We start from the raw sequence: 13,782 nt of genomic DNA on the forward strand, positions 1-13,782 counted from the left end.
CTACGCAATTCTGACTAGAGAGAAAAAGACTAGTAAAAGGTAATTTTGAGATTTTTAAATTTTAAATTTTTTATTTTTAATAATAAATTCATTTTTTTTCAAATGAGTATAGAGATGAATTTGTTGGGTTCAAATATAATTCTTAAATTTCTAGGATTTATAATTTATGGGTGTTTTATGTCTTCAGTTTTTTTTTAATTCTAAAAAAAAATTCATGAAGAGTTAGAAATATATTACTTTGTAGTATAGTTATGATATCAGTCGAATATTAATTTGAGAATCTATTGGCCAATATAAATAAATGTATTTACCTATATAAAATTCAAAAAATCAAAATTTTGAAGTAAAATCTTTGACATATATTAATAGATTTGAGTTATTACCGAAGAACAACCAACTATTGTAAGAGATGTTAGGGCTTGTTTCTTAAATGTTTGAAGCTTGAAATTTTATTAATTTTAAATCTTTTGAAACTTATTTGTTTATTTTTTGTAACTTGTATCTAATTTTTAGATTTATAAATGATTAAAAAAAATAAATTTTGTAACTTTTATCTAAATGAGAAAATGTCTAAATAAGAAATAAATATTATATCTTAAAAATAACACTATTAAATATATTTATTTCCTAAGCTATAAAACTTTATTTATATTTATATTTATATTTATAAGGATATAAATGCAAAATAACTATATTTAAACTTTTTTTTATTTATAAAAAATAAGATAGTACTTATATTCAAATATTAAAAAATAAATAAAACAAACATGTGATTTAAACATTTACATTTAAACTCATTCAAGATTTCAAAAATATTTAAATCCATTCAAATTTCAAATGCAAAAACAAAAGCAAGCTATTTATCTCATGGATTACAATTTTGCAATACCATTCTTTCTTTAGTGTCTTTTAACGAACCAATATGATCTACGTTTTTCAAAATAATTACTCCAAGTGAGCAAGAGACAACAAATTCCAACTTTTCTTTAAACAATGATACTAATATAGTAATCGGAGGGATGGTTATACAATAAATCGGTAATTTCGGATTTTTCCATCGAGAATTAATTATCTTTAAATTATTTTATTATTTTTAACAACTTCAAAATACTCATTTAAAAAAAACTTATATTTTAAATAAAAAAATAAATTAGCATTTTTTAAATGATAAACTTAAGTTGCAAATAATTAATTTAAGGGACAGATAATCCAAAATTTGTCGTAAAAGGTACTCTGGACAGAAACCTGAAAAGTGAAAAGTTTAAGGCTCCATTTGGTACAGCTTTTGAAGTAGAGTTTATTTAAGTAGAGTTTTTGTTAGTAAGCTTTTGTAAATAGAGATTTTACTAGAAAAAAAAGTTTAGTTGTTTGATTGTCAATAAGAGTTTTTATTAAAAATTTATAAAATTAATATAATAGGTAAGTTTTTTAAAGTTATATTATGACAACTACAAATACAATTGTTAAATAAATAGAAGATATTTTAAATATTTTAACATTTTAAAAAAACTTCTCAACCTCTACTCTCAAAAGCTTAAAATCTGAGCTTTTACTAATAGAGATAAAATAACTTATTTAAGTTTCAAAAGTTCTATTACAAAAATAATCAAACAACAATAAAAATTATAATAATAACTTATGAGATTAAATAATCACTTATATCTATTAAATAAATCATACCAAATGGCCGCTAATAAATCAAACAAACTAAGGCACTAAGCAAAACCGGTGAGTGAGCAACAGGAACCCGCAAAAACCAGCCACCTGTTTTAAAATATTCGAAAAATGGAATCTAATCCCACACCTGCACAACTTTCCATTATTAAAACCACGTCACGTGACACGTGCTTTCAAGCCATACCGATACCGTATTGCCGATTTTCTTTTAAAACGATCCCCCCTCCCCCATAAAACGGCACAGCAGCCCACCGCTCACCGCTTGTCGCTTCAGTTAACGATAGTAAATCGAGAGTACAACATTCTTCTACTTTTTAAATCACGTCATTATATTCTAACCTTCAAGTGTACGTGAAGAGTGAAGGGAGGAAGGGATGGGGCATTCTGGTAATTTACAGCTAAAGGTGGTGAATGGCGATGCTGGCTATGTGCTCGAAGATGTTCCTCACTTGACTGATTACATTCCTGATCTCCCCGTACGTATTTCTTTTTCTCCGTATTTCTTTACGCATACGTATCTTTTGTGTATGCATGTACTTTTGCTTATAAGCTAAAGATTTGATTCAATCGTGCTGGCTAAGATTTGTTTAGTATTTTGATCTTCAGAAACGAAAAAACCGTATTGTATCAGTATATATTTCAGGAATTAAGTATTTATTTATTTGGAGAAATTGTTTGTATTGCAGACTTATCCCAATCCATTGCAATTCAACGCTGCTTATTCAGTCGTTAAGTAAGTAATAGTGTGTTTTCTTCAACTTCAAGTCCACATGGGTGAAGTTGCTAATTGCATTTGTTTATACTGCCTTTTTATGTATTATACGAGTCTTGATTTTGAAATGGATACGTGATTGCAGGCAGTATTTTGTTAATGTAGACGATAGTGTTTCTCAGAAGGTGAATTTACGCTTAAACTTTCGATTTGTTGAAGATTTTTCATATAATTATTATCATTTTTTTATTTGTTCTGTATCCATTGTTTACTAGATTGTTGTACACAAAGATAGTCCAAGAGGGACACATTTTCGACGTGCTGGACCTCGCCAAAAGGTGGTTTCTTATATTGTTTTAATGGTGGTGATTTGGCAGTGAAATGTGTATATTTTTAATGAACTTGTAATGATGTGCGGTTCAGGTGTATTTTGTATCAGATGAAGTGCATGCATGTATTGTAACATGTGGCGGGCTTTGTCCTGGGCTCAACACTGTGATCAGGGAAATTGTGTGTGGCCTTTATCACATGTATGGTGTCAGCAAAATCCTTGGAATAGATGTAAGTGACAGTAGTGTTATATGCTAAGGTCAATGTATGAGTTGATTAGTCTCATATATGAGCATTCATGCATACTATTTGCATATGTGTCTTCTGGTAATAAGGGAATTTAAATTTAAGTACAACAATCGCAATGCACATCATGGGGAACAATCCATGTATGTCTATATGGGAGATGATCAAAGCATTGTTCTATTTCTTTGAAACTATAAGAGTACTGCTCTTACTCTACATGCACACACATTCTTTCACCTGGCTCAGGTGCACAAATTCTGTTTTATTTGGTTTCCGATCCTTACGACCTGTTGATCAAATGACCTGCAATGGACTTTATGAAAGTTGGGAGGCTATCATTTACACTTGCTTTTCAACATATGAAATGGCAATTAAATCTAAAATTTGGCTGGAATAATGCTGATGGAAAAAATCAGGTTTCTAATCTTCAAGTAAATCAGTTATTGTGTCTGCCGTTGAAAAGGTTGCACATATGCAAGTCTAATGCATAATAGTATTACTTCCATTTTGTGATAAATTACTAACATTTGTTAAGTTTACTACTTGATTAAAAAGTTATGAGACGTGCTCAGTTTTGGCTGTCACTCACCAGCGGATTATGTTTGATACATCTTCAGGGAGGATATAGGGGCTTCTATTCCAAAAATACCATCAATTTAACCCCTAAGGTTGTCAATGACATCCATAAACGTGGTGGTACCATTCTTGGGACATCACGAGGAGGCCATGATACTTCAAAGATAGTTGACAGCATTCAGGATCGTGGTATTAATCAGGTTTGTGAAGGGTAGGATTTTTCTTTCGGTGAATGTTTTTGATGTCATAAATATTTTCGAATGGCATATTTTGGTGGTTAATGAATTTTGTAGCTGCATTGGCACATTGATCCCATCATAGGTTTTGATAAGACCTTTATGATGCAGGTTTATATAATTGGAGGTGATGGAACTCAAAAAGGAGCAGCAGTCATTTATGAGGTAATGTAGTTTGTGATGTTAGGAGTTGTTAAGAACACTCAATTGTTGCTTGCAGATTGATTAATTTATACAACAGCTTGTTAAAATGTTGCTATATGCATTATGTGATTTGTGCATTTGGCTAATGGGGTCTCCCAATCACTGAGAAGTTTGCACCTTTACAAGGAGTTTAAATCTTTGATGTGCCAATTCGGTTGTTTACTGGATCACTTTTCTCATCTGCTTAACATGGTAACCACCTCTTCTTAATCATCAGTTGGAGATATGTGTTTGTCCATATTCTTGCCTTTTGGATCTGCTCACCTTCTATTCCTTATTTTTCACTGTGCTGTTGAAGTCCATATATCCTTCCTTAAAAAAGGTCACACTCCTTTAGTTGGATTTATGTCCAATGTTGCTTACGAAATTTGAAGGACACAACACTGCAGTGTGTTAGAGAAATCTTCTGATTGTAGGTGATGACTTATGTATGCTTACAATGTTCATAGGCTACAAGGACGATACTAAGTGTTCAGGACAAATTTTATTTCGATAATACCTTTCTTGATCACAGATCCATTGATTGTTTTGATTGAATGCCAAACCAGGTAACTAATGATGTTTTATCTGTTGGGCAATGTAAATTGATGCTATTCTCACTTTCCAGGAAATCAGACAGCGTGGTCTCAAGGTCGCAGTTGCTGGAATTCCGAAAACAATTGATAATGACATTCCGGTACATATTTCTGGCCCAGCTGTTCTAGTTTTGAATAAATTCGTTCCTCTTCATTCTTTATGTTGAAGGACTTTTGTATTCAGAACTTGATGTAGCTTTATGTGTAATTGTCATTGTCCCGATTCAGGTTATTGACAAATCATTTGGTTTTGATACTGCTGTTGAGGAGGCACAACGTGCCATTAATGCAGCACATGTTGAAGCTGAAAGTATTGAGAATGGCATTGGAGTTGTGAAGCTCATGGGACGCTACTGTGGTAAGCTTTTCATCTATGTTTCAAGATTCTGATATGTTCAGAGTGATCTATGGGTGGAAACATTATTGACCTGTCTATAGTAACTAGTTGAACTATTTATGTTCTCCTACCACATGTTCAGTGCTTAATCCTTTAGTATTTGCATACTATGTGAAATTACAACTGCAGGTTTTATTGCTATGTATGCCACCCTTGGCAGCCGAGATGTAGACTGTTGTTTGATTCCAGAGTCACCTTTCTATCTCGAAGGAGAAGGTGGCCTTTATGAATTTATTGAAAAACGACTCAAAGAAAATGGACACATGGTTATTGTTATAGCTGAAGGAGCAGGACAGGATCTTCTTGCAGAGAGTTTGCAGTCCATGAACCAGCAAGATGCTTCGGGAAACAAACTTCTTCAAGATTTTGGGCTATGGATATCTCACAAGATCAAGGTATCTCAAATTTTAATCATCAAGAATATCAGTATGTTAGATATGGGCTATTTATGGAAAATCTATATTTGTAAAAATAACACTTGTCTTCTTTTATTGTAGGACCATTTTGCCAGACTACATAAGATGGCCATTAATCTGAAATACATAGGTCAGCAGTTCCCTTACTATAGCAAGCTTCTTTTAAATTTGTCCTACGAAGGTATCTGCCAAAGACTCTGATATATCCATTTGTCTTGCAGATCCTACATACATGATCCGGGCTATTCCAAGCAATGCATCTGACAATGTCTACTGCACACTGCTGGCTCAGAGTGCTGTTCATGGAGCAATGGCAGGGTATACAGGCTTCACAGCTGGTCCTGTTAATGGCAGACATGCTTACATTCCCTTCAATGTATGTTCTTCCATGTTCTTGATAAAATCATTGAAATTAATTTTCAGAAGTCTGTGGTTTTACTTCTGTATTTTGACAACTAGAAACAGCCCAAAGTTGGCTACAGAGATTTGTTGCTTCCTAATTCTTCTTGGAACTTTAACATATTCTTATTTATAACCTTTTTGTCACTAAGCAATTCAATTGTTCTTGCATGCAGCGAATCAATGAGAGACAGAACCAAGTTGTGATTACTGACAGGATGTGGGCAAGAGTACTTTCTTCAACGAACCAGCCAAGCTTCTTAAGCGCCAATGAACTCGCCAAATTCAAGAGAGAGAAACCCTCCTGCCCAGTTGTTGGATAGGGAAAACTGCAAAGGCGACAAATCCGAGCCCAAAGACATAACTATTAGGACATGAAAGAAAAACCATGCTATCCTATCCAGTACATAGTTGGTAGCTACTTGTAGTTGACGCCTTGCCACCTTTGATCTATGGTTGATAAAAATTTGGACACGGTTTTTACTACTAATATTGAGAGGTATATCGTATATGTGCTTGTTGTATGAGCGGTGCCTCTTTTATACTAGTTGTAGTTAGATTCTTTGTCTGGACTCATCACAGTTGGAAGATATTTCAATGTTACCATTGTGTTTTTGGTGCTAACTCTGCAATGTTGTTAAATGGCAGCTAGTTTCTGTTTACAGTGTTCTTAAATTTCTCGGTTCGCAGATTGACATTTCTGATAAAAGCAAGAACAAAGCTTTTATATATGAACAGTCGGAAGAGTAAGCAGGAATATAGCCACTGATATGGGGAATGAAGAGTAGGGTTTATCAAGGTTACTTTGAATAAAGAAAACGCGTTTCAAGAGAACACATTGACATAATATAATTTGGCATGCGTTTTGTTACTCTTCTGCCGTGATTGAGTTTAAATACAATTTCTTCTTTAATTTTAATTGAGTGGAATAATAGGTACTTTTTTACAAATTTCACATTAGCTAAAATTTTTTTTACAGACTAATTTTAAAAGAACGGACTCGGTTTTGTAAAAACTGACATGACATATATGATATATTGCATTAATAGGAACATCACATAGTTCATATGATTTATTTATTTTACTTTATATTTATATTGAATCAATTATATTATGTGTTATATTGATTTGTACAAAAATAGTTGGTACAAGAAATTGAGACTGTATTGTTACTCGTTTTTATTATTATCTCCAGCCATAGCCTAAACTTTTTGGCCGTAGAGAAAGTGTTATTGGGCTCAGCAATTGTTGCATACTTCTAGTTTTGGATAAATCTTTCAAGTGGTTCACTGGGCATGGCAGCTGGCAGGGAAAGAAATTAAGAATATGTGAAGTATAAAGAATAAATTTGCTGCTCAAGGCAGGATACATCATAATAATCAAGATACAAATGAATTTAAAACTTCAGCAAGTCCATGGTTTCAATTTCTACCGAGATTGGATTCATAGCCCATTTCAGTCTTGCTGATTATATTTCAAACAAGAAATCTCTGTCACAATGTCCGCCGAACAAGAACCGAGCAGAAAGTTCCTGCTAAAGTTCCAGTAGGAAAATCTGCCCGCAATTAGAAAGAATCAGCAATGTTGACTCAACCCCTATAGACGCCAGAGGGATCAGCGTTTTGAATAATCCATGGATGCTCTAGAAGCTTGTGTAGTGGCAGGCGCTGTGAAGAATCCTTGACAAGCATCTGCTTTGAATTCAAAAAATAAAAATTTTGGGCATACCCCGTTATGTAATGTTAACAAAGTTCAATATAAAAACTTTGAATTCAAAAATAAAAAAACAAAATATTAACAGTGTTACAGCAATTAGTCACATATCCTTATATGTAATTAGAATAAACTTGTGAGGTTTCAAGGCAGAGACTTCTAACCTGGCTAATGAGGTCCTTAGCAGCAGAAGACACAATTGGTTTAGGTGGGAACTTCAAATCCACTTGCACAATCCTGTAAATATGTGAGATTAATTATTATTAACATAAAACGGTGTGTTCTAAGATATGCAAGAAAATATTACTATTACAAACCAAGTGATTGAAGATCATTAGGAAGGATGAAACACCTCACCATGAACGACTACTATAAGTGTTGTTCCTTGGCTTTATATAAGTGTGTATTAGAAACCAATCTTACTTGCAAGTTATGCTTTACCTTCTATAAGTGTCAGAGTGTTCCTTGGCCTCGAAAGGAGGGACCCCATACAGAAACTCATAGCACAGAACACCAAGGCTCCAGATGTCCACATTAGCATCATGCTCGACACTTTCCACTGTTAAGAAATTGGATATTGTGTCTTAGAACTTCTAAATAACTAACCCACCATATCTATAATATGGTTGCTTTGTACTGAATAAAACAAACAAATAATGTGAAGCAAGCCTTTGAATTGCCTTTTAACTGCAATGGCTGTTTCACATACCCATCTCCGGTGGGAGGTAATCCAGTGTGCCACACATGGTCCGCCTACGGTTAAATGTATGCACTGACCATCCAAAATCTGCAATCTTAAGCTCACCCTGACAAAGCAAACCAACATTGATAAGATAAGCCTCAGGCATGTTTCACTTTCAATTTAAAGTGAAAAACAAGCAACAGATAGTGCCATAAATGTTAATTATCACCTGTGCACCAATTAATAGGTTCTCTGGCTTGATATCTCGGTGTATTACGTGCTTCCCATGACAATAGATGAGTGCCCGAGCTAATGATGCAACATACTGCCAATATTTCACATGCATACACATTAAAATGATAAAAATAGGGAGAGATTTTACAAAAGTCCCCTGCTGCAGGACACCTGAAAATCAGGTTAGGGGGAGACCAAAGCCTCAGAGATAGTTACATAAGATTCAAGAGGGTCAAAATTTCTAGCAGGAGAAGTGAAACAAAAGTGAATAAGTATGGAATAGAAAGAACTTACAGTAGCAGCACGTCTCTCGCTAAAGTATTTACACTTCTGAAGTTCCTTGTAAAGTTCACCCTTCGCTGCATATTCTAGTATCAGATAAACTCGTTTCTGCAGCAATTCCATGAAAAGAAGAATAAATAAGCAGTAAAATAATTTTGCCTGGGTAATTTCCCACTTGAACCACACATGTTGAAAATGTTGAAGAGAAAATGGTAAACCTGATCATAGAAGTAACCATAAAGCCGTAATATATTGGGATGTCGAAGATGACTCTGTATTTCAACTTCTCGTCGCAGCTGATGTTCAACTTGAGACTGCTGCAACTGGCTCTTAAATAGTACTTTTAGAGCCACGATGTGATTGCTCTGACACAATTAAAAGAAAAGGAATCAGAATTGAGACACAAATCATTCCCTTTTTGCCTGTGCAGTCCGACAAAAGACCAAAAAGGATGTAGCAGCAGAGCAGACACATTATGTAGATTATTTGAAAGGGAAAAAACATGACTCCATACTAGCTGCAGATGCGACAATATATAACTTTTCTCCTTTGGATCCTGATCTCTATTTTATCAAGAATAGAAAACCACCTAAATTATAAAAGGATACTGCACATTTAAGTATACTGAGCAAGACACATAAAGAATGACATCTCAGCAACCAAATGCATGACACTTCAGTGATGAAAAAGTCACTCAACTTCATAAGCAATTTCTTTGACAACAGAAACACAATCATAGTTGACAGATATAACATCACAAAAGCAAGAAGCACAGTTTCTACCATTAAACAAGTTAAAGGAATTAACCGTTTGCTATCTATATGTGAAAATTGCTATTGATTTCTGAAAACAAACAAGCAAACTTACCCTTTTTTCTCTGGCTAAATAAACGTGACCGAACTTTCCTCTACCGAGAGGCTTTCCTATGTCAAAGTCATTAAGAGTCCATCTTTTTTTCTCCTTTGCTGAAACCTCTGAACAAGCCTGTAAAAAAATAGGCCACAAATCTACAATCCTTAGCATAATCTAAAAATGATTTTACCTTTTTTATTTTCTATTTTTATTTTGAATGCAAGCTAATGCATTAACTCAGATCGCCAAATTATCAAAATCAAAATAAATGAAAACCAACGTAAATTAAATGTTAAAACCCTATCAAAATCCAAGTCTTTGTATAAAATCAAAGCATACAGACCATGAATCAGCAGTCGTAATCCAAAAAACATGACCCTAAAATCATAATTCAGTCAATTCTGCAGAGAATCTTGCCTATGAACCCAATGTACATAACATGAAAAAGGCAAACACTGTCTCAATTCAAGGAAAAATAAAAGAAAAGAAAAGAAACCCCATTAGATTTTCAAAAAATAAAACAGAAATCAAAATAAATGAAAACCAACGTAAATTAAATGTTAAAACCCTATCAAAATCCAAGTCTTTGTATAAAATCAAAGCATACAGATCATGAATCAGCAGTCGTAATCCAAAAAACATGACCCTAAAATCATAATTCAGTCAATTCTGCAGAGAATCTTGCCTATGAACCCAATGTACATAACATGAAAAAGGCAAACACTGTCTCAATTCAAGGAAAAATAAAAGAAAAGAAAAGAAACCCTATTAGATTTTGAAAAAATAAAACAGAAATTTCTCATAAAAGAATGCCAAAATTGGTTTAAGAAACGACGCCACGCAAAAATAATAACCCTAGATTTCAAGATAAGATGATTCAAGAACCCAAACACAATCAAAATTAAAAATTTTCTTCTAAACAATTACATTACCTTCTCTTGCTCTGCAGCAATCGCCATTGAGAGAGACGAAGAAAGAGTGTGTGAGTGGGGGGATTTGATTGATCGGGTGGAGATGAAGAGGGACAAAGAAGGAAACGGATCTATTGAGGCATTTTTGAAAAGTCTTTACATACAACGGTCGAATTAGTACGGACAGCCACGTGGTCCAATCCCGCTCAAGATACTTTTCAAAATTTTCATTTGTTTAGAGGAGCGTCTTCGCTGTCTTCGGCAAAAGAGTGATGCTATAGTCACTGACTGTTACCTAGTTGTCAGAGTAGGTTATATCAAGGCCGCTTTATTCTCAGGGACCCATGTCCGTAGATTAGTAGATTTCATTTTTGTTTTGATCTGACGGTCGACGTGGGGTGTAATATAACGGTGAACTTGTGTAGTTGGGATTTGCAACTTGTCTTGCACGTTTCAGCGGGACCTTACATTATAGCGCACTTTCTGATTCCAAGTTAGTTGTCGCGTACAAATAACTGATCATTCATATTCTGCTCGTAACAAGCGGGACACGTCATCTAGATTCGATTCAATTGCACGACTTGTCGTTCACATGCAATCATGCGTCAAAAACTAAGAGAAAAGAATTTACCATCTTAAAATTTAATTCCTCGCTTGCAAATAATTATTGCATCAAGATGAGTTTTTCATTTTTACAAGTAGCATAAGATAATTTCCTCCTCCTTTATTTGTGTTTTTGTGGGTTCAAACATCGAATAATATTGTGTACTGTCATAAAAAAATTTATTAGGTGGAACAATTAACACCCCTTAAATATGATTACTTAATCATAAATTTCGGATTATTTTTACGTGAAGCCAAAAACTCTATCATGAGATATTACTATCATTTGTTTATATACAGTATATACAAAAGAATAAATATCCAACTTATACTACTTATTTATTCAAGTACAACACATTATTGGCTGTTTATGTTAATTTTTTTAGATAAAATATATGGAAACACAATATTTACAATTAAGTAGTTTATACCAATTAGCCAATTAACTGTCCTCTTTAAATTGTTAAAGTCTATAAATATTTTACAAAGAAAAATTTTGAGTTAACCAAGTGTTGATAAAATATTGATAAATTAAAGTGGTGTATGACCTTGAGCGGGATTACAATATACGTAAATTAAGTGAGTGAATCCATCTAAATTATATATATTTTTATCATTATTTTATTTTATTTTATTAATTTTTTGGGTCTAAATGGGAGTACTCTTTTAAAATTGTAGGTGTATTAGGGTTTCGAAATTGTTATCTCTACCGTTACCGTGGTGGAGAGCCCAAAAGATTAGGGAGCCTCATATTATGAATCCATGGGCTATATAGGCTTTTAATCGAAGGCCTCAGAGCGCAAACGACCGTTGCACATTAGAAGGTCTGCAACGAGACAGTATCCGCCACGTGCTTCGACACGATGAATTCATACCCATGCAAAGCTACCAACCAAAAAACACGCGCCAAGGGATACAAGCAGCTGCGCTTTCTTCCAGACACCATCTTCATCAATCCTGATCACGATACACATCACGAGAACATTGGCACTAAAATGCAGCCACGTGTACTCTCCACACCTCCTTATATGCCATGCAACCTCGGTTCCATCCCCTCATCTCAAATTCTTATCTCCTTACAAATCTTTAATTTCTTTCTCTATTGCTTCCCCGGCACATTCTTCAGATCAGCATCATTCATCACCAATCAATTAATTAACAAAAACAGTCGTCCATCATAATACCATATCATGTCTGATCAATCAAGACCGATGACCCAGGCGCTCTACGAGAAAGCGCCGTCTACGCCGCTGGCGGTGAAGTTCTTGACAGCAGCCACAATAGGCGGGACACTGTTATTCTTGTCAGGATTAACCTTAACCGGGACAGTGATAGCCCTAATCATGGCTACTCCAGTTCTAGTCCTGTTCAGCCCAATCTTAGTCCCGGCTGCAATAGCAGTGTTCTTGGCCACTGTCGGATTCTTGGTCTCCGGCGGGTGTGGCGTAACTGCAATAACTGTGTTGTCGTGGATATACAGTTACGTGAAAGGAAAGCACCCACCTGGGGCGGACCATCTGGATTATGCGAGAACCAAGATAGCTGACAAGGCTAGGGATATGACGGAGAGAGCTAAAGAGTATGGGCAGTATGTGCAGCAGAAGGCTCAGGAGGCCACTCAGGCTTCTTAAATATATATTGCGGCCATGTTCTTGAGGTCATTAGGTGGTTATGGTTTGTTTAATTTCATGTGGTGATGTGTTTTGATTTGGTGATTTTTTTTTTCATCATGTGTTGTGTTTATGCATGCATGCATGCTTGGGTATTGACGTGGTTCCTTCTGTAACTCGAGGATTAATTTTCTTGTTAACAAATGTGTGTCTGTGGTTTTTTTTTTTTTAAATATTGATTTATAATTAAGCCTATAATGAATGACCCATAGAGAGTGATCAACTTTCTTTTTTTCTTTTTTCTAATTTTTGGGAGAAAGAAACTGATCCAATTAATTCGTTGTTTTGCGTTCTAATTTATAAAAAATCACCAATGAAAATGTTATCCACGACAACACGTAGGCAGATGATCTGTCTCTCGAAGTCGACGTGGCATTCAGCCCATAAATCATAGTACGCAAGGACAAGGGCTCGCAAGCGCATATGCCCAAGATGGCAGCTTGTAACCAGGCTCCAATGCTGGGAAAATGGCAATTATTTTACGTATTTTTATTTTAACTTTTAAATGCATCTCCACGAATTGGAAACTAATGACTAAGGAGAAGGCGGGCAACGCCTGTAATGGTTCTCGCATATTTGGAATTGTATTAGTAGAGAGAAGCTAGAAGGGTCTCTTATAGATCTAGTACATGCAATGGGCGTTCATCCTCACGAAACCAAACCAAAAGTAGTAAAATGAAATGAATAGGCCACACCACATGGTACATACTGTAGGCGACCTTTTGGAGGTTCCAGAGTGATTCATTGGCTAATAACAGTATACATATGTACCGTAGGACATGTACATCCCATTGTAGCCAGATGTGTGACACAATCAGCAAATTGTTGCATGTACATGTAAGCCATCGCAGAATTAATAATTAGAGGGAAATCTGCTTTGATAAATATCAGAGTCTAATACAACTGCATGAGGCAGGGTTTCAAAGCGATGCTACTATGAGCTTTAGTTGCTTGGCAATCTTCGTAAACACTACGACATTTTGTTTTATGTTATGGGTTTTTTTTTTTTAATATAAATTAAAATTAGAGTTTAATTTTCTTATATAACCACGTAAGATATATGATTC

The 13,782-nt window shown here is 34.7% G+C and overlaps 3 protein-coding genes across 3 annotated transcripts; 2 read left to right on the forward strand and 1 right to left on the reverse strand.

The window, feature by feature from the left end:
• The first annotated feature begins 1,889 nt into the window (after nt 1–1,889).
• LOC18055034 (ATP-dependent 6-phosphofructokinase 6) lies at nt 1,890–6,430 on the forward strand. Its single transcript, XM_006450683.2, is given in 14 exon segments — nt 1,890–2,153; nt 2,364–2,410; nt 2,535–2,574; nt 2,665–2,727; nt 2,813–2,950; nt 3,583–3,741; nt 3,889–3,942; nt 4,589–4,657; nt 4,785–4,914; nt 5,083–5,348; nt 5,451–5,499; nt 5,591–5,745; nt 5,945–6,031; nt 6,033–6,430. Coding segments are annotated over 14 exon segments (1,473 nt in total). The 5' UTR covers nt 1,890–2,051; the 3' UTR covers nt 6,147–6,430.
• A 685-nt stretch (nt 6,431–7,115) lies between these two features.
• LOC18055035 (serine/threonine-protein kinase Aurora-2) lies at nt 7,116–10,566 on the reverse strand. The gene is made up of 9 exons (XM_006450684.2): nt 10,464–10,566; nt 9,547–9,663; nt 8,898–9,044; nt 8,692–8,787; nt 8,393–8,488; nt 8,191–8,287; nt 7,923–8,040; nt 7,646–7,718; nt 7,116–7,459 (listed from the first exon to the last, which is right to left on the reverse strand). Exons 1-9 carry the CDS (start codon nt 10,488–10,490, stop codon nt 7,358–7,360), a joined length of 873 nt encoding a protein of 290 aa, XP_006450747.1. The 5' UTR covers nt 10,491–10,566; the 3' UTR covers nt 7,116–7,357.
• Nucleotides 10,567–12,235: 1,669 nt separating this feature from the next.
• LOC18055036 (oleosin 1) lies at nt 12,236–12,676 on the forward strand. The gene has a single exon (XM_006450685.2). It carries the CDS (start codon nt 12,236–12,238, stop codon nt 12,674–12,676), a length of 441 nt encoding a protein of 146 aa, XP_006450748.1.
• The last annotated feature ends 1,106 nt before the right edge of the window (nt 12,677–13,782 follow it).

The sequence above is a fragment of the Citrus clementina genome, unplaced genomic scaffold, assembly GCF_000493195.1.
Source record: "Citrus clementina cultivar Clemenules unplaced genomic scaffold, Citrus_clementina_v1.0 scaffold_1, whole genome shotgun sequence".
Lineage (NCBI taxonomy): Eukaryota > Viridiplantae > Streptophyta > Magnoliopsida > Sapindales > Rutaceae > Citrus > Citrus x clementina.

Excerpts from the sequence above, each read along its gene's own strand:
- LOC18055035 (XM_006450684.2), bottom strand. The coding sequence starts at position 10,490 with ATGGCGATTGCTGCAGAGCAAGAGAAG. Across the intron at positions 7,719-7,922 it reads CACTCTGACACTTATAGAAG|GATTGTGCAAGTGGATTTGA; the intron begins GTAAAGCATAAC and ends ACATATTTACAG. Across the intron at positions 7,460-7,645 it reads CTAAGGACCTCATTAGCCAG|ATGCTTGTCAAGGATTCTTC; the intron begins GTTAGAAGTCTC and ends AATTCAAAGCAG.
- LOC18055036 (XM_006450685.2), top strand. The coding sequence starts at position 12,236 with ATGTCTGATCAATCAAGACCGATGACCCAGGCGCTCTACGAGAAAGCG.